Source organism: Corvus hawaiiensis, chromosome 19, assembly GCF_020740725.1.
Source record: "Corvus hawaiiensis isolate bCorHaw1 chromosome 19, bCorHaw1.pri.cur, whole genome shotgun sequence".
NCBI lineage: Eukaryota > Metazoa > Chordata > Aves > Passeriformes > Corvidae > Corvus > Corvus hawaiiensis.
In genome coordinates, this window is record NC_063231.1 from 12,040,091 (window position 1) to 12,061,085 (window position 20,995).

General features: G+C 59.2%; 2 protein-coding genes across 2 annotated transcripts; one reads left to right on the forward strand and one right to left on the reverse strand.

The window, feature by feature from the left end:
• On the forward strand, positions 1–10,139 carry LOC125335993 (bMERB domain-containing protein 1-like). Its single transcript, XM_048324064.1, has 7 exons — positions 1–409; positions 4,865–4,985; positions 6,457–6,530; positions 7,832–7,946; positions 8,077–8,150; positions 8,666–8,818; positions 9,566–10,139. Exons 1-6 carry the CDS (start codon positions 16–18, stop codon positions 8,782–8,784), a joined length of 897 nt encoding a protein of 298 aa, XP_048180021.1. The 5' UTR covers positions 1–15; the 3' UTR covers positions 8,785–8,818; positions 9,566–10,139.
• Positions 10,140–10,864: 725 nt separating this feature from the next.
• CCDC42 (coiled-coil domain containing 42) lies at positions 10,865–14,792 on the reverse strand. The gene is made up of 7 exons (XM_048324163.1): positions 14,728–14,792; positions 14,319–14,424; positions 14,088–14,192; positions 13,259–13,456; positions 12,382–12,603; positions 11,706–11,864; positions 10,865–10,933 (listed from the first exon to the last, which is right to left on the reverse strand). The coding sequence occupies exons 1-7, from the start codon at positions 14,790–14,792 to the stop codon at positions 10,865–10,867; spliced, it is 924 nt and encodes a 307-aa protein (XP_048180120.1).
• Between the last annotated feature and the right edge of the window lie 6,203 nt (positions 14,793–20,995).

A 20,995-nucleotide genomic window follows, 5' to 3' on the forward strand; every position in this document is an offset into this window, starting at 1 on the left:
GAAAGGGTCCGGGGAATGCCCCGGGGGAAACTGCGGGGGCCGGGGCCTGCAGGCGGAGGACTCGGAGCGCAGGGAGCGGTGGGATCGGAGGCAGCGGAGCGGTGGGAACAGTGCGAGCCCCCGCCCAGGCGGAGCGGCGGGATCGGAGCGGTGGGAGCGACGGGAGTAGTGGGAGAGGAGGAAAGGGAGCGGCGGGAGCCCCCGCCCCGGCGGAGCCGTGGGGTCGGAGCGGTGGGATCAGTGCGAGCCCCCGCCCCGGCGGAGCGGCGGGAGCAGCGCGGAGGGAGCGGCGGGAGCCCCCGCCCCGGCGGAGCACAGCGCGCTGGGCTGCGGATGGAGGGCAGCCGCGCTTCTCCCCGGTACGGATCCATGGAATCCACCCGGTGGCCGCCGGCCGGCGCGGGGCCAGGTGAGCGCGGCGGGACCGGGACGGGACCGGCACCGCCCGAACCCAACTTCCCCCGGGGATGGGTGGATGGATGGATGGATGGATGGATGGATGGATGGAGTGGCTGAGGGAGAAAAAGGACGCGGAGAAGGGGCTGGGCGGGAGGAGGGGGGGATGTCTGGAGGGACACACCGGGGGAGCAGGGTCACATCTGGCCGCTGCTGCCCAGCTGGACACGGCGCCGCTGCGCTGCCATGCCCGGCCGTGGGCACGGCTGTGACGGGGGCCTGGAGGGCTCGCCCTGTCCGTCACCGCCTTCGCCCCTCTCTGACCAGTTCCTCCAGCAGGACCCGGGGTGAGAGGAGCGGGGGATGCCAAGCAGGGGAATTGCCTTGAGCAGAGCCCTCGACCTTGGGCTGGGAGGAAGGGTCGCAGTGCTGGGCTGTGCGGAGGGGAGGCGCCTGCGATCCCTCTGCTCTGCTGCCCCTCCGACCTCTCCCCTTCCCGTCCCTCTCTGCTCCCCCTTCGCCCCTTGCGCACAGTGGGGCAGCGACAGGCAGCTGGAGAGGCAGGGGAGGAGGGATGGAGCCAACTCCAGCACCCTGCTGGGTGCTGCCTGGGGGGTGTGTGGTGCCCACGAAGCTGCTCAGCTCCTGAGTGAGCTGTGGGAAGTTTTGATCCGTTAGGGCAGGGTGTATTCTCCCCTACAACCCCCGTGGGGGTCTGAGCACCTTCATCACCCGGGTCCTCTGCTCCAGCAGCCGGGTGACATCGGGGTGGCGCAGGGGCTGGACTCAGGGTGCTGGGTATGGCCTGGACATCCCCCGTGGGTGTCTGTAAGCAGGACTGTAGTGGCTGCGATTTTGTTGATTCGGTGCAGTTGTGTGAACTCCCAGCTCCTGGGGACCTTGGGATGGGTGAGAACCTTGGGATGGGTGAGGACACTGCAACAAGCCCTGCCTGCTGTTTGGATGCTGCTCTGCTGCTTGCTCCCAGCCAGGACAGCTCAGGCCAAGCCTGTGGAGCCCTGAGCTCCTGGAGCCTCTTGTCCTGCTGCTGTTCAGGCTGAATGTGCCCTGTCCCTGCTGCTCTCTGGAGCACAGGAAAGCACACGGCTGAGTTAGAGGCCATTTGGGATGGTGCCCCCATAAAGAGCTCTGACCCCTCCACAGGGGGCTGTCAATCGATTTCCCAACTTTAATCATGAAGAAAATTGCTTGAAACTCACCCTGCACTGTTGGCTGCCGTGACTCATCCCAGGCTCGCTGCTGACTGTCCAAATGTTTTCCCCAAACCTTCTGGAGTGGAAGTCTCTGGCCATTACACTCCTCGTGTGTAACACACACCCTGGGCTGGGTGTTATCAGAGCATCTCCAAATTTCAGTCAAAGCTTTCTCCCCCTCCTTGGTTGGCCACGTTGAAGTGGTGCCGGGTGGGATCCCTTTGGCTCGGGCACTGGGGGTTTCTGTGTGGGGGTTTCTGTGTCTGTAGGTTTCTGTGTGTGGCTGTGCTGCTGTGGGAGCGCTGTGGGAGCAAAGGGACCCCTGGACAGTGTGGCCACACCTGGGGCCATCCCTGTCTGTCCCCAAAGGGAGATTTGGATTGTGAGCTTGATCACAGCTTTAATGAACACCCTGCCTAGGGTGTCTCCTTCTCCAGGTGCTCCCTCCCAGGGTTCATGGGCTTCATTTTCCAGGAGTTTTCTCCTGGCACTGCCCTCCCTCTGCTTCTGCCCTGAATTCAGCAGCTCCAGGGACACGAAGGTCCTGCCAGAACTTCTTGTCCAGCACTGGCTGCTTAGGGGAGCAGTTCCCTGGGATTCCTGAGGGATGCAGAGTGTCAGGACCTGACCACAGCACCTGAAGGCACAGCCAAGGGCTGGCACCCTCCAGCTGAGCCCTGAGGCCCTGGCTGGGCTGTGCTGCAACCTTCTCACTGTCCCCACGTCCCAGCACACTCCTGACCTGGGCAGTGTCCAGGAAGGTGACTTCAAGGTATGTGTGAGGGCAGGGTGGTGCCAGCCACACCTGATGGGAACCATCCCAGAGCTGAGCCTCAGGCTGGAATTACAGCCCAGCCTCCTGCTGCAGGTGGGGGAAAGCAACTCAGCTCTTCCACCGCCTCCCCTCCCAGCACTGCCACCTCATCCCTCTGCCTGCACAGGCGAGGATTCACCTCTCCCACCTGGAATGGATGTGCTGACGACATTCTGGGATGAGAGGGAGAAGAAGGGATGCTGACAGCTGTTCCAAACCCTGGCGCTCCTCCCGGGAAATACCTGGCTGGGAACCTCAGCCAGATGACTCTGCCAGCAGGGATAGGTGACATTCTGGGTTATTCCCCACCCGGGCAGGCCAGGAGTGACGGTCCCCCTGCCCAGCCCCGCCCCTGTGCTCCCGGGGCTGGTCGGTGTGCCCTTGGATGGAGGCTGCAGGAAGCTCCGGGTTTATCTGTCTCCGTGTTCATTGGCACACCTGGGCAGCCACCAGCCTTGTCACCTCTGCCTGGGCACAGAGGGGACACAGCAATGCAGCTTTTCATGACAGCTCTGGAGCTGAGCTGAGGTACAGCCCCAGGGAGCGGCTGCCCACAGGCACATCCAGCTGTGCCACCTGCGCCTCCAGCTGTGCTGGCACCTGCACATCTGCCAGCATCTGCCACGGGTCCCTGGGCCATCCCCAGCTGCTCAGCTGGGTGCAGCTGCAGCCAAATATCCCAGGCCAGAGGAGCTTCGGGGTGGCAGAGCCCCAGGATGCTCAGGATGAGGGACCTCAGCATCCCGGTCCCCTAGCAACCGCACTCTGGTCCCTTAGCAACCGCATGCTGATGCTGTAGCAGCCACAGGCCGGTCCCTTGGCAACCCCGTCAGGAAACGAGGCAGAGGGAGGGGGCTGTGCAGAGCCCGGGGCAGGAGCTGCTGGAGGGCTCATCCAGCCTCACACCCTGCCCAGCCCAGGGATTTGTCTGTCCTGATCAAGCACTGGCTCCTGGCAGTATCCCGAGGGCTCTGAGCCGGGAATGAGTGAGGAGTCACACCCTGGCATCAGCTGAGCCTTCGTGCCTGGGGGAGAGGGAGACAATCTCCGAGAAATCCTCATGAGCTTCTCAGCCAGAAACAGCAGAAATTTCTTCTCCAAGCCACTCACAGGAATCCAAACTATCAGATTTCCACAATAAAGCTTCCCTGCTGGAAGTCTTGGAAATATGTCCCACTCTGGGAATGATTTCCCGGGCAGTGTTCTGTGATGGGGAGAGGACAGGGAGTGCAGAGTGTTCAGTCTTGGGCCTTAGAGTTTGTCTCTTCCTGCCTGTAACCCTCAGCACTGGCCTGGATCCCATTTGAATGCCCAGACCCCATATCCTGACATCTCCCATCATCCCTGCCTGGAAAATCCTGCTCCTGGAGCCGTAACAGGGCTGTGCTTTCCCCTCTCCCTGCATGGGGAAAGTCCCAGGGCTGCAGGAAGGCAAAACCTCAGAGGAGAGAGGTGCCCTGTGAAGGCTCAAAGGAAGCAGACTTTGCCCTGATGTGGTATTTGGAAGGGTTTGGAATGTTTTCCCACAGCCTGGCTCTGCTGCAGCCCCCTGTCCCCAGCACATCCCGGGATTAGCCAGGATGTGATGAAGGTGCTGCTGCCTGGCACTGGTCACAGGCTCAGTGTCGTGGCAGAGAGCCAGACTGGGCTGGGAGCTGGCTTGGAGCAAATCCTCAGCTCTTCCCATAAAACTGGCTGGGAGCCACTGTGGGATCCACACAGCACCCACGAGTAAATCCGCGGGACGGTCTGGGGCAAAGGAGTGGGATCTGTGTGTGTGAGTCACGGAGGGCGAGGAAGAGCTGCTGGTCAGAGCCACGGACAGGGGTGGACGGGCTTTCATCCTGTCCGTCCCTCCAAAATACAAATTACAGCCCCTTTATCCCACATTTTGCTGGGAAGCCCCTGCCCCTTGCCCTGAGCAGGTGACCCCCCTTTCCCTGCCTCAGTTTCCCCGGGTGGGGATGGATGTGATCCTCAGCACTGCAGAGGGTGCGGGAGCTGAGCTGAGCTGCCCTGCTGGGTCTCAGGGGGGCTTCTCCCCAGAGAGCTGGGAAGGATGGGCGGTGTTCATCCAGCGTGTGAGGGAGGGGGAGCAGCAGAGGGAATTTCATCCCCGTGACCCCTCAGCTCTGAGCTTTGTGTGCCCAGGATTTGCTCCTGGCCATGCAGAAGGAGGCTGCTGGGCAGGCTCAGCTCTCTGTGCTGGACCTAGCTCTGGAAAAAGAAAGGGACATTCCCACTCTTCCCTCCTGCAGTTTCCAGCTCCCTTGGCCTCCTGCTGTTGGGAGAGGGGGAGACCCCTGGGGATGCAGGGTTTTGTCCCAGCACAGAGCCCGGCACAGGGGCCGGGAGCAGGGGAAGTGCTGCTGGGCCCAAGGCTGCCCTGAGGTCCCTGCTGGTCTCCTGCTGCCTAAGGTGGCTCCCATTCCTTTTCCAGAGGATGAGGTTGTGTCCATGGCCGACTCCACCACCACCATCGATGACATCGAGGGAGAGCTCTTCAGGATCGAGCGGATCCGGGAGATCCTGGTGCGCAGGGAGTCGGAGCTGCGCTACATGTGAGTCCCTGTGCCCCCTCCTGCTCTGCTCCCTCCCAGGGACACCCCAGCACCTCCTCCTGCCCAGCCAAGCACAGCCCAGCCCCAGGGATGAGCAGGGCTGCGGCTGCTTCCCACCTTGTTTCCCAGCTGGAAGTGCAGCCTCTCGCACGCTCTGGCCTTGCTCTCCTGAATGGGTCCCTCTTACGAAGCCGCCACTGTGGCTGGGGAGCTCTGAGCCAGCTGAATTCTGTGCAAGCAGAGTTCATCACACAGGTTTGACCCCTCAAGTGTGCCCACATCCCACCGGCTCCAGGTGTTCCCAGCCGGTCCATGCTCTTCCTCAGTGTGAGGCTCTTGGGCTGGGCTTGGGAAGGGACCTGGGGTTTGGTGCTTTGGGGCTGCTCTCTGGAGATTTGCCCCAGCAGGAAGATCCGGCTTTGTCCCAGCACCAGGATCTGCAGCTGCTGAGCAGCCACACAACCACAGTCTGCTCTCCCGGGTTTGAAGTATTGCTCATCCTCCCACCTCCCCTTTTCCTCCTCCATGCCCTGGGGCCACCAAGACATGCTGGAATTGGCCTGGCACCAGTGCCTGGAATGTTTTCCCACAGCCTGGCTCTGCTGCAGTTCCCTGTCCCCAGCGCATCCCGGGAGTGCTGGATTAGCTGGGATGGAGCATCCCATCCCTGCATCGCCTCCCTGCATCCCACTCTCCACTCCCAGCACAGCCTTTGCAGCCTGGTGAGGAGGGGAGGATTTTCTCCAGGGTCCATCTCAATAATCAAAGAAGTTTTGGAATAAAATTCTCCAGGGTTTTCAGATCTAAGGCAATAAAACAGCCCCCAGGTTGCAGTGGTGCCCACCAGCACTTGGGGGGATAAAGGACATTTTCCATTGGTCTATTGGGAGATTTTATGTGTTTGGAGGAGAAGACCTGACCAACATCCAGAGTCTGGGTTGATTAGGCTTTTCAATATCACTAAAGGGCCGTAGTCAGCCCAGTCCTCAGATCCCACCCTGCCAGCCCAGCACCAACGGGGATTTTGGCAAAGGTGACACTTTCTGGGCTGTGGCACTTCCTGTGCTGCCTTTGGGACTTGACTGGGTCCCCACTGGTCCCTGCACTGAGGGACCCCACAGCCTGGGAATCCCTGGGTAAACCCAGCGTGAGTGGAAGCTGGGAGCTGCTTCAGAGGCTCGCATTTGGAGCCCCTCGGAGGCACAGTTCTCCCTGAACTCGTTGTTGAAAAGGATTTTTGGAAATCATCAAAAGTATACTTCTTAAAGGCTTTCCATAGCAACAGTACCCGATGCTCTCCGGTGCCGTCGAAGCTCACAGCTCTTGTTTGGCTTCTCCGTTGTCTTGCGCATGGAAAACAAAGGGAAATCTGGGATCCCCACCACAGGCACTGGCTGGGTGTTGCTCCGGGGGTTTGGAACCTCTGCTCTCCCAGTTTTCCCCCTCAGAGGTTCCGTTTGTGTCTCCACAGGATGGATGACATCCAGCTTTGTAAGGAAATCAGCTGGCTGAAAACAGAACTCCAGAAACTCCTGTCCCTGCCCGGTAAGGCTTTGGGGAGCTTCGGAGAGCCCCATCCTGCTGCCTCGTGGGGGCTTTTAATGCCAACACCTTCCAGTCCATAAACCAGGACTTTCCCTAAACCATGCCTCAGAGCAGAGATAAACTGGTCTTCTCTGTTACTGGAGAAACGAGCCTGGCTTTCCTTCCTGCTTTGGGCTTTCATTTCTTGCCTTTTCAGCACTCCCAGACTCAGCTGAGAGCAGAAATTCTGCTCTCTTTGTCTCCTTTGTAAGTTGACTCAGACCAGTCTGATCTGGAAAAATCCTGCACATCCCTGTTCTTGTGAGACAGCCACGGCAGCCTTGGGTTTGGATAAAGACTGGAACACGTCAGTGCTTACTCAGAGCCCAGCCAGGGCTGGGGCTTGAAATGTCCCCAGTCAAGGTGCCTTTAATGATTCAGATCATCACCGTGGTCATGATGGGCTCTGACATCAGCCAGGGGAGAGAGAGGGACTGCGTTTGTCCCGTGGGACCTTAACTCTGACAGGTTCTTCCTCATGACTGCAGGTTGTTAATTAACTGCAAGTGGCCGTTGTTAATTAACCCCAAATAGCCGGGGCTTGGGCACAGCCTGACGTGTGGCAGCCAAATGCCACTTGAAGTGCTCGTGTCCCCCGCAGGCAGGTGGGGGCTGCTCAGAGACAGTGCCCAGGTGACTCTGCCTTAATTCAGGGGGTGGGAGAGCCCAGCCCAGGCCAGAGCAGCTCCCCGTGCCAGGGAATTCATTCTCTGCACGACACCACAAGAAAACCCTTCACTTGCTGGGGACGTTTTACAACAGGATGGGTCTGAGGCAGCACCTGGATCAATCTCCCAACTACAAATCAATCCTTGGTTTGGGAGCTGCTGAGACCTGGCTGGCTCCATCCTGCAAATTTTGCTGTGTTTTTATTTAGCTGAAGGAAGACTCGTGGTTGATCCAGTCTGGGCTGGGCTGGTTTTGGAGCTGGCTGGAGAATTCAGACGTGGCGTTAAGCAGTACAAACAGCCAGAGTTCCCACCTCGGGTGGTTCCCCATTGATGTTTCCCACTCCTGGCTGTCGTCTCTGTGTATCCCACTGTATCCCATTCCATACCAATTCACACAGGACAGGCATTCTTAGTGATGGGAGAGCCCTCCCAGCCTTCACTTGCTGCTCACTGAGCAGCCAGAGCCTGGATCCAGCTGCTTCCTTTGGGTTGGCTTTGCCCCCAGTCTCAGAGCTGGGCAGAACAGAGCAGGGCTGGCCTGGCAGGAGGGGCTGGCCCCTGTGGGGGTGAACTGTGCTCCCTGTGCTGCAGAGAACCAGAAGTCCAACGAGGAGAAGCAGAGGGAAGAGGAGCTGGTGCAGCAGATCCACAAGCTGGTGGAAACGCGGGATTTCCTAGTGGATGACGTGGAGTTTGAGAGGCTCAGGTAGCTGCTGTCACTCGTTCCTTGCGCTGGGGACAGTGCAATCCACCCCCTGAGCCGTGTCCTGCCTTGCCAGAGCTCCCGGGGGCCTCATTGCTCCTTTCCTGAGCAGAAACCGAGTTCTTTGTCACAGGGAAAGGGAAGAAGACAAGGAAATGGCCGAGTTCCTGCAGAGCAAGCTCTCCAAAAGCTACCTCCAGAGAGCAGGTAGGTGCTGACAGGGTTCATTCCTGGCACTGAACCTCCCTGGCATTTCTCCCCTTTCCCAAGCACTCTGTCTCCAAGATTTGACTGCCTGGGACTGGCTTACCTGGAGGAGGGTGGGGAAGTGGAACTAGGGGATGCTGGTTCTTAAGATCACATTGTGGGAACATCTGGAATTGGAAGAGGTGTTAGGAATCCATTTCCCAGCCTAGGAGAATGGGATAGGTTATTTTAGAGCTGACAGACTTCCTCTGACCCTTTAATATTGCCTCACACCTCAGGTGGGTGCAGGATGGACACCACATCCTCTGATGAGAGCCACCCTGTGCTCTGTTACCTCCCCAGGGCCATGGGAAGCATTCCCAGCCCTGGGGACACCCCAGAGCAGCCACGGCAGTGTCCTCATGGTGCAGGGGCTGTGGCTCTGAGGGGGTCAGCAGCAGCCCCAGAGGAGCTCTGAGCACCAGCCCTGGGCTGTGCCCTGTGCTGTGGGCAGACCCCGATTCCTCTGCCCGCAGCTCCTGTCCGAGAGAAGAAGATGACGTCGAGGGGACAGCAAACCTCCACTCCCTACGTGACCAAGACAGGCCTGACCCTGCTCAAGGAGTGCTGTGGCTTCACCTGCTCCATCATGTAGGGCACTGCCAGCCCCTGGCACAGGACACGCCGTGGTAGGGGCAATTCCCAGGAATCTGGGACAGGCAGGAGGGGCTTCCTTGGAGCTGGGCCTTCCTGGGCAACCCTACAGGGATGTGCCATGATTCTGGGAACAGGGATTGCCCAGGGGGCTGTGTCAGTGGCACAGGACAGTCCTGTGGCTGCTGAGCCAACCAGGCAGTTCCCATCCACCTGCCAGTGGGTCAGGACAGAAGTCATCTCAAATTCTGTGGGAATGGCAGACCCACAGAGGTGCTGCTTGCCAGTGCTGGAGTGGGCTTCCCAGCTCATCCCAGGAGGAGCTGCAGTGCCCTGACAGAGATGGGGGTGGGATCCCCACTGGAGCGGCTGTGCCTGGCTCCGGCTGCCTCCCCGCCCTGTGGATGGCTCTGCCCCACAGCACTGCTGCCAAAATTGGGGTTTGGGGCTGCAGACAAGGCCAGCAAGGCCTAAACAGCTTGGAGTGGGCCTTCCCCAGAGGGTGACGGGAACAGAGCTGCAGCACCCGACTGACGCCACGTGGGACAAGCTCTGTGTGAGGGGAGGGTGATGGGGACAGAGGTCCAGGGGGTTGTGGCTCTGTGGGAGGATTCATCTCACCCCAGAGGAGATTTCACTGGGGCCAGTGGCAGCAGGAGTTCCCCCAGGGGCAGTGGGTGCTCTGTAAAGCAGGGCTGGCTCCATGGCCACTGGAGAAAGGAGCACAAGGCGATCCCATGGCTGTAATTCCTGATTTCCCACCTCCTGCCCTCGCTCCCCAGGTCTGCAGCCAGAGTCCACTCCCTGCTCTCCTCCGAGAGACCCAGCATCCATCATTGTCCACAATTTCCCCGCAGCAGCACCACCGAGGCTCCCAGGCTGGCTGGGCAGGTCTGGCTGCTGGCACAGGTCCTGGTGGCCCCACGTCCTCCATGGCAGCACAGACACCACGGCCCACCCCGGCTCAGCCTGGGAGCTGTGACAGCAGCGGGGAGCCCACGGCACAGCACTGGAGCATCCTACACCCAGACCCAGGGATAAAAAGCACCTGGAGCTGCTGTTGGGAGAACATCCTGCTCCAGCACCCAGAACACGCTGCGGCCACTGCTGATGATCTCCTCCTCACCCTTGCCCCACCCTGGGAGTGCCCATGGGACGGTTCCTGAGGACTCCTGGTGGGGAATGTCTGTGTGTCCCAGCTGTGTCCCTGTGGCTGCTCCTGGAGAAGGGCTCAGGCTGCTCCCCTGGGCACATGGAACTGCTGGAACTGCTGGAAAAGGTGCCCAGCCCATGGGCGTGACACCGGTTCATGTGCATTGATCTCGACCCAAACCAATAAATGTCTGTTGGAAGCTCCGTAGCTGTGTTCCCACCTGAGACCTTTTTAGGAGGTGGCTCAGCTGCGTCCCAGCGGGGCGGGTAAAGAGGAACAGAAACCTGATCCTAAAGAGTCAGGCTGGACTTTGGAGTTCCCTGGAAAGCCCAGAGCAGCACCTGCTGCTGCAGCAAGGTCCCCAACCCTTCCATTTCTGGTTCTGACCCACACTGCACTTTTGGTCCCTCAGTGTCCTGCACCAGCCCCTGGGGACAGCCGTGTCCCCAGCCGTCCCTCACAGGGCAGGGGCAGAGCTGCTCCTGTCCCATGAGCTCCTGCCACCTGCCACCACTGAGAGGCATCCAAGTGGGTGATGGGGTGGCCGTGGGTGGCCGGGGAGAGGACAGCTGAGTCACCTCTCAGGAGGGGTGTGAAATGTCACAGCTGAGATGAGATGTGAGGGCACAAAGGCACAGCATCCTCTGTGCTCTGGGATGAGTCAGGAGCTGACTTCTCCAGAGCAGGCAGCACCTCTTGGTGGCACCATCAGTGTCTCTGTGAGGCCCCTGGGACCCCTGAGGGCCACGCAGGGCTCACTCTCTCCTGCTTGCTTTTCTGTCTCTTCTGCTGCTGAGTATTTGGGCTCGCAGAAGAGCAGGGAAGGTCTGCAGGAAATGAAGAATGCCTTAAAATATTTGCTATATTTTTAGTCTGCAGTATCTGCGGGGTTCTCTTGTCCTCTCCTTCCCCTGGCAGGGGCAGGGCCTCACTGAGGTTGGCTGCGGCTCTTCATGTCCTCCGTGAAGTCATGGAGGTCGTGGATAAACTGCTGGATCTAGGGTGGGAAAGGGAGATGGCAGGGCCAGGGCAGGACTGGGAACAGGAGGCAGAGGGGAGCCTGTCCCTCTTGGAGGGCAGATGTCCCCAGGCTGAATGACAGGACAATAGGGCCTTGCTGGGTCTGCAGCACCACAATGGGCCTCTGTGGGGGAATGAAACCAAACCCTGGCCATGGCTGGATCTGCATCCCCACATCCCTGCACCCCTGTCCCTGCACCCCCTGTCCCTGCACCCCTTTGTCCCTGCACCCCCTGTCCCTGCACCCCCTGTCCCTGCACCCCTTTGTCCCTGCACCCCTTTGTCCCTGCACCCCCTGTCCCTGCACCCCCTGTCCCTGCACCCCTTTGTCCCTGCACCCCTTTGTCCCTGCACCCCTGTCCCTGTACCCCCTGTCCCTGCACCCCTTTGTCCCTGCACCCCTTTGTCCCTGCACCCCCTGTCCCTGCACCCCTTTGTCCCTGCACCCCTTTGTCCCTGCACCCCTGTCCCTGCACCCCTGTCCCTGTACCCCCTGTCCCTGCACCCCTTTGTCCCTGCACCCCCTGTCCCTGCACCCCCTGTCCCTGCCCGGCTCCCACCCCTTCCGCCCCCACGAGGCCCCACTCCCTGCCCCACCTCCTGGGAAGGGACAGATTTCCCTAGTGTCCCCACCATTCCCCATGCCCAGGAACCCCAGGGGAGAAGGGAGGCTCTGTTGGGCTGTCCCCTCTCTTAGGGAGAACCATTCCTGCTGCTTTTCCTGGGCAGGGAGCGGGCTCTGCCTTTACCATGTCCAGCTGCCTGTGGCTGTCACCAGCTGCCACCTTGCCCTTTGGCTGGAGCTGTGTGCTGGCGGCCTGGAAGAGGCTGTGGATGGCCATGCTGAGGGACTTCAGCTCCACGGCTTTCCGAGCAGCCCTGTCCTGGAGCTCGGCCCAGCGACCCTCCTGGGGGACACGAGACACGTCCCAGAAAAGCTGCTTCAGCACAGGACCCCGGCTTGGACACCCCAAGTTCCACTCTCATCCAGGATGGGAAGAAGCCAGATGTGCCCAGGGCTGGGCTGGAGCTCGTTCAGCCTGACGTGGTGGGAGCAGATCCAGGAACCAGCCCCGCTGTTTGCCAGCCCCGCTGTTTGCCAGCCCCTGCAGTGCCACCCTGGCACGTCCTCCCTGCTGTCCCCATCCCCTCCCTGCCGCAGGGATGGATCCCCTGCAGCAGCACTGCCACTGTCGCCCTCCCAGAGCTGCTGCTTCCCAGCTCTTCTGATGACAAACCTGCCCCACACCTGGGCCCTCACTCCTCCTCCTGCGGCCCCGTGGAGGGATGGGATCAGGCATCTCCGCCCACCACAAACTCTGCTGCTGGGCCCTGCCACGAGCCCCCGGCAGCAGGAGGAGCCAGCAGCCGGTCCTGCCCCAGCCAGGCCTGGGAGAGCCCCCTGCCCACCCCACAGCTCCTTACCCACTGCAGGATGTCACTCCGAGCACGGTCAAGAGATTCTTGGAGCTGCACCAGCTCATTCCTGCCCTGCAGCGCCTCAGCTTCCCTTTCCGCCCTGAGCTGCTGCAGCAGCACCGTGGCCTGCTCCGTCAGCTGTCTGTGTCCCCACTGGGACTGCACCACATCCTTGCGTGTCCTCACCAGCGCCTTGTAGAAGGAAATGATGTCCTCGATGTCCCGAAACTGCAGCACAGGACCCTGGCGTCAGTGCCCCCCTGCCCTCCTCTCACTGGGATCCCCTGCCCTCGCCAGGGCCAAGGCCTCCCCAGCTGGCAGATCTTCCCTTTTCCATCGTCCCTGCTGGTCCCTGAGCATGGCCACATTCCCTGGGCCATGACATCCACAGTGCCAGGCCTGGAACTGGCACTGCCACAGGGCCACTGGCACAGCTCTGCCCCAGGGGAGCAGTGCTGGGATGAAGCACAACAACTCCATGTCCCCGGGCCCTGGGAGGCAGCAGGAGCGCCAGGGATCATGGAGAGGTGTCCCATCACCCTGGGGGGAAGGCACAGCTTTCCTGACACTGCCTGGGTCCCACTCCTGGGCAGTTCTCACCTCTCCCAAACCATCAGTGTGACCTGGAAAGGTGACACCAAGGGGGCCCTGTTCCCCTCAGCCCTAAGCTTCCCCCATTCCCATGGTTTTTGTTCAGTTTTCTCAATCCTTCATCTGTTCTGGTTCTCCTCTCCTGACCCTGCTCCCTGTGGCTCACCTTGGCTGCAAAGGAGCCCTTCCCATCCCCTCGAAGTCTCTGGGTCTGATCAAGTGTTGATTTCCCTGGCCTCTCCTCTAGTTTAACACGCAGGTAGGGCCCTCCCTGAGCCACGTCCAAGCTCACCTGTGAATTCTCCACCACATTCTCCAGGTACCGCTTGAACAGGGAGTACTTCACCAATTTTTTGGAGAGTTTCTGGTGCTGTTTTGTGAGGGCTTCCAGTTCCCTCTTAGCCCCCAAGAGCTCACTCTCCTTTTTTGTGTTCTGCTCTTTCTCTTCTCTGGCTTTCTTCAGAGCTTGGGTCCGCAGCCTTTCGTTCTCCTGGTGAGGTTTTCCCACCACCACACACAGCCAGAGAGGAAGGAAGGCAAGGGAAGGTGGAGCTGGGTCACTCAGGGGCACTGGAAGGAGACACCTCCAGAGAGGAGCCCCTGGCACTGCAGCACCCTGGGACCATTTCCCCCCCTGTTGCCCAGGGCCACCCCTCTTGCACTGCCTCTTTGGCCTGGGGGCAGCACCTGGGATGGGGCTGTGCCCTTCAGACCTCCTGGTCCCTGTCCCTGGAACATTGCTGGGGGTCCACAGTGGGGACAAGGCTGAGACCCTTCCCTGGGGACATTTGGGGTCCTCAGGAGGTCACAGGGCACAGGACAAGCTGTCTCCTACCCAGGGTACAAATCCCTGCTCCTCACAGCTCTGGCCTCAGGGGAGGCTTGGCCGGGAGTGCTGACCCAAGGTTCTTCCCAAGGGAGAGGAGTTGGTGCTGTGGCTGAGCAGGGGCAGTGTTCCAGGTGTGCCAGGTGTGCCAGGTGTTCCAGGTGTGCCAGGTGTATGAGGAGTGCCAGGTGTATGAGAAGTGCCAGGTGTATGAGAAGTGTGCCAAGTGTGCCAGGTGTATGAGGAGTGCCAGGCGTGCCAGGCGTGCCAGGTGTTCCAGGTGTGCCACTCGTACCTTTACAGTGCTCCCAGACCTCACCACGTGGGCTTTCAGCTGGGCCCTCCTGGCGTGCAGGTGCCTCCACTGCTCAGCAAGGGCCTCCATCCTCTCCATGAAGGCCTGGCAGCACCAGGGCGAGGGTGACACAGCTGCCACAGCCAGAGCCACTCCCTGCCTGCTCCTGCCACCCTCCAAAGCCCCACCAGCCCTCCCAGCCATGTCCCAGCACCCTCCCACCTTCCTCACCTCCTCTTTCTCTTCCACAACCTTCTCCATCAATCGCACTTCTTTCATCTTCTTCAGGAGGCAGATAAACGAGTTTGTGGAGTCCTCCTCTCTCACCCGGAATTCCCTGACACAGATTTCCTCAGGTTACACTCTGGATCCCGTTCCTGGCAGGATGCTGGATTGCTCTGGGAGCTGGACTGTGTCCCAGGTGTGGTGACAGGAGCCCAACCCCAGTTCAGAACCCCTCCGGCAGCGTGGCCTCCCCAGCCCTCCCCTGCAGGGACCCTCCAGCGCAGCCAGCGGGGCTCCAGGGAATGATGGGGCTGGGAAAGGGAGGCACAGGAGGAACAGAGAAGGGATGGGAGTTTGCCACGGCAGGGGAAGGAGGGATGGGGAAACAAGAGATGAGGGCAGAGGAGCCCCTCACCTGAGCAGGGGCAGGAGTCTCTCCTTGTACTGCCCCCTGTAATAGCGCACGTCCTCGTGTGCCATCGCTGCGGCCACGTCCAGCCGCTGGCCCTGCCCTGGCCCCTGGGCAGCCCGAGGGCACTGCAACACCTGCAACAAGCCCTGGGGCTACTCCACTCCACCAGGACAAGGTCTGGGGCTACTCTCACTCCCAGAGAGAGGCCCTGTGACTCCTCCAACCATTGTGACAGGTCCAGTGGCTCCTCCAGCCATTGTGAGAGCTCCAGTGGCTCCTCCAGCCATTGTGACAGCTCCTGTAGTTACTCCAAGCACTGTGGCAGAGCCAGGGGCTACTCCCAGCACTGTGACAACTCCTGTGAACTCCCTGGCACCACAGGGACTGACCACTGTGTCCAGGACCAGGAATTTTTTCATTCCCTTCTCTTCTTCATTCATCTTCTCTGCTTCCTCCTCTGCCCAGATCTGGCCCTTGTGCCGTGTGCCCTCAGCTGCCCTGGGGGCTCTGTCGGGGCCTCTGGCAGCCACATCCCCCTGTCCCAGCACTCCCAGGCTCCTTTCCCACAGCCCAGCTGGGAATGCAGCCCAGGCCCATCCTCAGGCATGGCTGAGCACTGCTCTGCTCAGACTGAGCTTTCCCATTTCCCAAAGTCAGCTGATTGGTTTTTAACTGATTTCGTTTCCCCCTCAAAAGAGGGCCCGTGACCCAGGACCACCCAAAGCAAAGGGGTGGGGCTCAGGGGCCAGCTGGGGGAGCCCACAGATGCTTCCCAGGGGATTGCTCCTCTCCTGCTCACTGCCAGTCCTGGCTTCCCCCTGGCTGAACCCAGAGCAGCTCTGTGAGCTCAGAACAGGGCACAGGGGCCACATCAGCAGCTGCAACAGAGGGATTAGGGTGGTCCAGGCCCCTCGGCACCTGCACAGAGCATTTTTGGGTACGAAGCCACAAAAGCCACTTTTGTGACTGTCCCTGTCCCTTCTGCTTCTCCTCCCACCAGGGTCAGTTCCTGGATTCTTCACAGCACCTCCTGTGCACGGTCTCTGTTCAAAGAACAACCAACACAGGCCTTGAAACAGTGAAAATATAAAAACCCTCCCAAAATGCATTTTCAATATTCCCCCTTCAGGAATATTGTAATATTGATATAACAAACACTAATGCTAAAATATACAAAAATATCGATTTATTTGAATATATAATAATATACAATAGATTATATATGATACAGCTTTATAGACAACACATAAAAAATATAAAATACAATGTATAGTATAAAAACGTCTAAAGAGGTAGATTTGCTGAATTTATAAAACTTTTCCCTGCTCTTTCCCAACGCACTTCCCCAAACAGAAGAACTGAGAGGACTCTAGAATCTCTTAAATTCTCGATGTTTTTTAATTACACCAAGACCCAAATTTGCATGTTGCAGTGGTTTTGGTGTTTTTAATCGAGTTTTCAATCGAGCTGTTCTCCAGGAGATGCTCTGATGCTGCCCAGTGCCCACATCTGCTGGGCATCCCTCTGTGGCCAAAGCCCCGGGGCAGGAGGTCACTCTGCACAAGGACAGCGGGGCCAGGAGGGGTCAGGGCCCTGCTGACGCTGAAGGGTGTCCAAGCACAGCCCCGAGCTCGGGCCGGAGCTCCGGCAGGAATTCTGGGGAGCTGGGGACATCTCCTGGCCGTGGGATGGAGCAGCACGGCCGGAAAATCCCCGCACAGAGAGCTCTGCAGCTCCTCCTCTCCCCGGACACTGGGACACGGCCACTGGATTCCAGCTCAAGGGAGCACACTCGTCTGAAAGAAAAATAGAAAAAAAAGAGTCTTTTCTGAAAGTGACTAAAACCCACTTGTTTTAAATCACAACATCTCCCTTAAGCACCCTGAACACCAAAGCAGAGCCTGCCTGGCGCTCCTGGCCACATTTTATTTCACAAGTCTGACCTTCCTATTCAACCTCTCTAAATATACACCACAATCAGCATTTCCAGCTGATTAATCCGTCTATCAAATAGCGATGTCTTCTTTCCACACCTCTCCTGGTTTCTATGCAAGATTCCTCACAAATGTGAGTGATATCCAGAAAGTCAGCATTCCTGGCTGCTTTTCCACCCCTGCCTTTGGAATGGAGTGGAACCCTGGGAATCCTGCCCCATTAACGGCCCTCACAACCCGCACAGATCTCTCCCAAGGAGAAAAGGGGGCAGAAGATGCTGAAATTGTGATTAAAACCCAATTAAAGGAAATTTGACTGGCCCTGCTCACGGGGAGTCACGCAAACAGCACAACCTTTCCCTGGAAAATTCCAGCGGCATCTTAATTAAGGCCGGAAGGGGCCGGAAGGGGCAGGAATGCCGTCCCCAAGCCACGGAGCGTCCTGCCCGCAGTTGTCACTTGGGATCAACCCTGAGAGCATTAAACCACAGCCCTGCGCCCCAGAAACGGCTTCAGAGCAGCTTTCAAAGGAGGTGAAACTCACTGAGTGGTGACCAAACGTAAACCAGATTAATTCCAGGGAAACCCTCCCAGCCTCAGGCCCTGGGACAATAAATCTGTGATCAGTGGTGCAGGAAGGTTAATGAAAGGAAGGGCTGCTGCAAGAACAGGACCTGGCCGACGTGGGCTGTCACATCAGGGCTGGATTAGATATGGAAAAGCAGCACAAACCAGGGAAGTGTCACTGCTCAGCTTCATCAAACTCCAGGCGCCGATTTTTCTAATGCAGGAAAAGCTGAGTGTCAGCTCCAGGCACATTCCAGGGTGGGCTCTGCCACCTCCGGAATCCCAAAGCTGGGCCAGGACTCTGCAAGGATTCCAGAGGGACCCCGAGCTGGGAATGGCAGCTGAGCCCTACAGACCCTGGGGGCTCCGGGCCTGAGACCAGCCCCTGCCAAGCTCCTGCCGAGATCCCTCCAAGCTCCCTCCAAGGTCCCTCCAAGGTCCCTCCAAGCTCCCTCCAAGCCCCTTTCCCTACAGACCCACAGAGCCCAGGCTCAGGCAAGAGAGGGAAGTTGGATTCACTGGCACAAGATTCAGGCCCTGAGCTGTCTCTGCCTGCACCCCTGAAAACCAGACCCACACGGACAATAGGGAAGGGGTGGGAGTTCACACCTCAGGAGGAAATGGCAGAGTCATTTTGCTGCCCATGGCCTGGCTACCAGCTGAGGAACGAGGCTGGGTTTTTGTTACCCCTTTCCTCCTCTCTCTCCTCCAGGACTTAATTCTTTGGGCACTTTAAACACGTGGAAGGAAAAAGAGAGTCATTCCAAGTCTATACCCAACGTCGTTTGTTATGGACACAGCACCTGTGTGGCTCCCACCATTCCCAAAAATGTCCACGTGGAGAACGCTGCATTTAACTGACCCAGAAGGGCACAAAGGGAACACAGCCAAGAAAGTCACTGGACACAGACCCCACTGCTGGCTCCCACTGCAGGGGGAGAACAAAAGATTTCACTTCCATTACAGAAAAAAAAGAAACCAGGGGAAGCTTTAGGACCAGCTCAGCAGAGCAGAGTTCACAGATGGTAAGTGCTGGATTCTAATCTTTCCTCACAGGGTTTGGTGTTCTATTTTAGATTTTATGCTCTATTTTTGTCTCAGCAACAAGCAAGAAGTTTGTCATCCATGCTAATGGCAAAATACTACAAAAATAAAACCCTGTTTACACTCTCCCCAACAGGCCAACACTGGACAAAGACATTTTCCTGCATTACAACACTCAGGAGGCACAGGACACGCGACTGCTCAGCCGTGGATTTCTCAACAGGCATTTCTGTTATGAAAACACCTCTCTCGTTGTTGGAAACTTGTTTAGAGTAGAATCAAACACTGCCAAATATTCCTCTTTACCTGTTAGTGGATTAAAGGAAACTGGAAAACACAGGGCATGGAACAAATGATTTTATGGAGAAGTCAGTCAGCCGTGCAATGTTTCCATAAAACACAACCCCGGAGAGCTCCAGCCCCAGAAAGGTTCCCAACAACACCAGCACCGCGTTTCATTGGGGCTTTGGACTCGTCAGAGGTGGCACTGATGCCAACAGAGAACTTTGCCCTCTATAAATACCGACAGATTGAGCAGCAATCTTTTTATTGGTCTGCTGTCGTTCAGGTGTATCTGTACAATTTCGGATACTTCACCATCCTGAAAGCAGGAGTTTAATCTGCACCTCCAAACACCCCAAAGCCAGAGAAAACACTGCCCTCAAATCCCACTGATTTGGGTCTCCTGAGACCCCCAAAACCCCAGCCCAAAAGCCCGCTGAACCCCCTCCCTGCCCGGGGCACAATGATAACCATAGTGATAACGATATTGATAACGACAATCAAAACAATAGTGATAACGATATTGATAAGGGCAATAATAACAATAGTGATAACGATATTGATAACGACAATCAAAACAATAGTGATAACGATATTGATAAGGGCAATAATAACAATAGTGATAACGATATTGATAACGACAATCAAAACAACAGTGATAACGATAATGATAACGACAACGAGCGCATCCTCGTCAGCACGTTCCCGTTGCCGGGGACCGATCCCCGCGGTGCTCCCGGCGGTGCCCCGGGCCCGGGGCTGCCGAGCGCGGAGCGAGAGGAGCCCCACGAGCGCTGGGGACCAGCCCCGATCCAGTCGCCAACGCTGGGGCGGCTCTGGGGAGGCGCTGAGCACCCCAGGCACCCCTCGGGTCCCGTCCGCTGTCCCGCAGGCTGGGCAGGGCTGGGGACACGCTGGGGTGGGCAGCAGGGACACGTCCCGCTCCTGCCCACGAGGACCCAGTGCCAGCAGTGCCCTGAGGGGCTCGGAGCCGCCCCCCGGCCCCGGCAGCCCCCCGGGGTGGGCTCTGTCCCCCCGGCCCGGCTCTCCGCACACCCGGAGATGCTCCCGCAGCCGCGGCCATCAAACATTCATGGCCTTGGCTGCGCTGCTCAGCCGGAGCCCCACGGCCTCTACATATTTCATTTTTACGCCATCAAAAACGCATGAAGCGACATTTCCTTTCGCCCTGTCCCTAATTCGCTTCCATCTCCCATCTCCCATCTCCGGAGCGGCTGCCGGAGGTTTCAGAGCTGCGTCGGACGGGCAGGAAGAGGCGTCCGCTGTCCTGGAAAAGGCAAACGAGGATAAGGCGGCTGCCAGGGGCCGGGGAAAGGCAGCGGGAGCCGCTGCTGGCAGAGCTGGGCAAAGGGTGGGAGCTGGAGAGAGAAGGAGAGGCCCCTTGGCACCGGGAAGCAGAGCGGGGTGCGGAGCGGGGACCCGCGGGCCCCAGGAGCGGGGCTGGGGCCATCACTGCCCCTTCGGGAGCAGCCTGTGGAGCAGAGCCGCCCATCAGGCGCCCCGGCGGGCTCCGGGGGCGGATAAGGAGATAAGGATAAGGATAATTCCCAGTGGGAGACCCCCTCGCCTCCCTCCCACCCGGCACAGCCCCGGGGGTCTTTGCTGACACAGCCCCTCGCCCCCACTCCCTGGGCTCCCAGCTTGCCAGGACCAAAGGCAGGGAGGGGCGCCGGGACAGCCGAGCTACCCCCAAGGAATCCTGGCACACACGGAGAAGGTGAGGAAGAGGAAAGGGTCCGCAGGGAGACTTGCTGGGAGATGCCCCAGGCCCGCGGTGCCAGCGGATGCTCAGGGATGTGCTGCGGGGCAGACGGGCCTGCGGGCAGGGAGGCCGGTCAGGAACAACCTGCAGCTGCTCTTATCACAACAGAAACAATCCGACTTTCAAAGGCAAATAAAAATCCTTCCACACGTTTCGGTGCCTATAAAAATGCCCGCTGAGCGCAGCCTGAGCTGAGAGCTCTGCGGCAGCAGCGTCGGTCCGGGCCGCCGGCCTGGGAGCCTCTCCCGGCTGCTGGAGGCTGCTTTTCCTCCAGCTCGGCTCTTCTGCCCGTGAACACAACGCTCGGTTTGCAGCTCTGCAGCGCGTTTGGAGGCTAAAATCAGTCGATACCAACCATTCCCTGGGGCAGGCTGGGAACGCCGGAGCCCCACGGCCGTGCCCGCAGCAGCCGCAGCCTGAGCTCCGCCGGCAGCCGGGGCCGCGGGGCCGCATCGCCCCGAATTTCCCCGCGGTTGTGCTGGAGCAGCCGCGGCCCCGGCGCCGGGCAGCGCCCGAGGGCGCACACGGCGGGGGCAGCCGGGGGTCGCTGCTCCCCGCGGCCCCGGTGTCCGCCTGGCCCCGGCTCCCGGCCCTGCCGCTCCCAGCTCCTCTCCCGGCTCCCCGGGCCCCCCAGCGGGAAGCGGTGCCAGCCCCGCTCGCT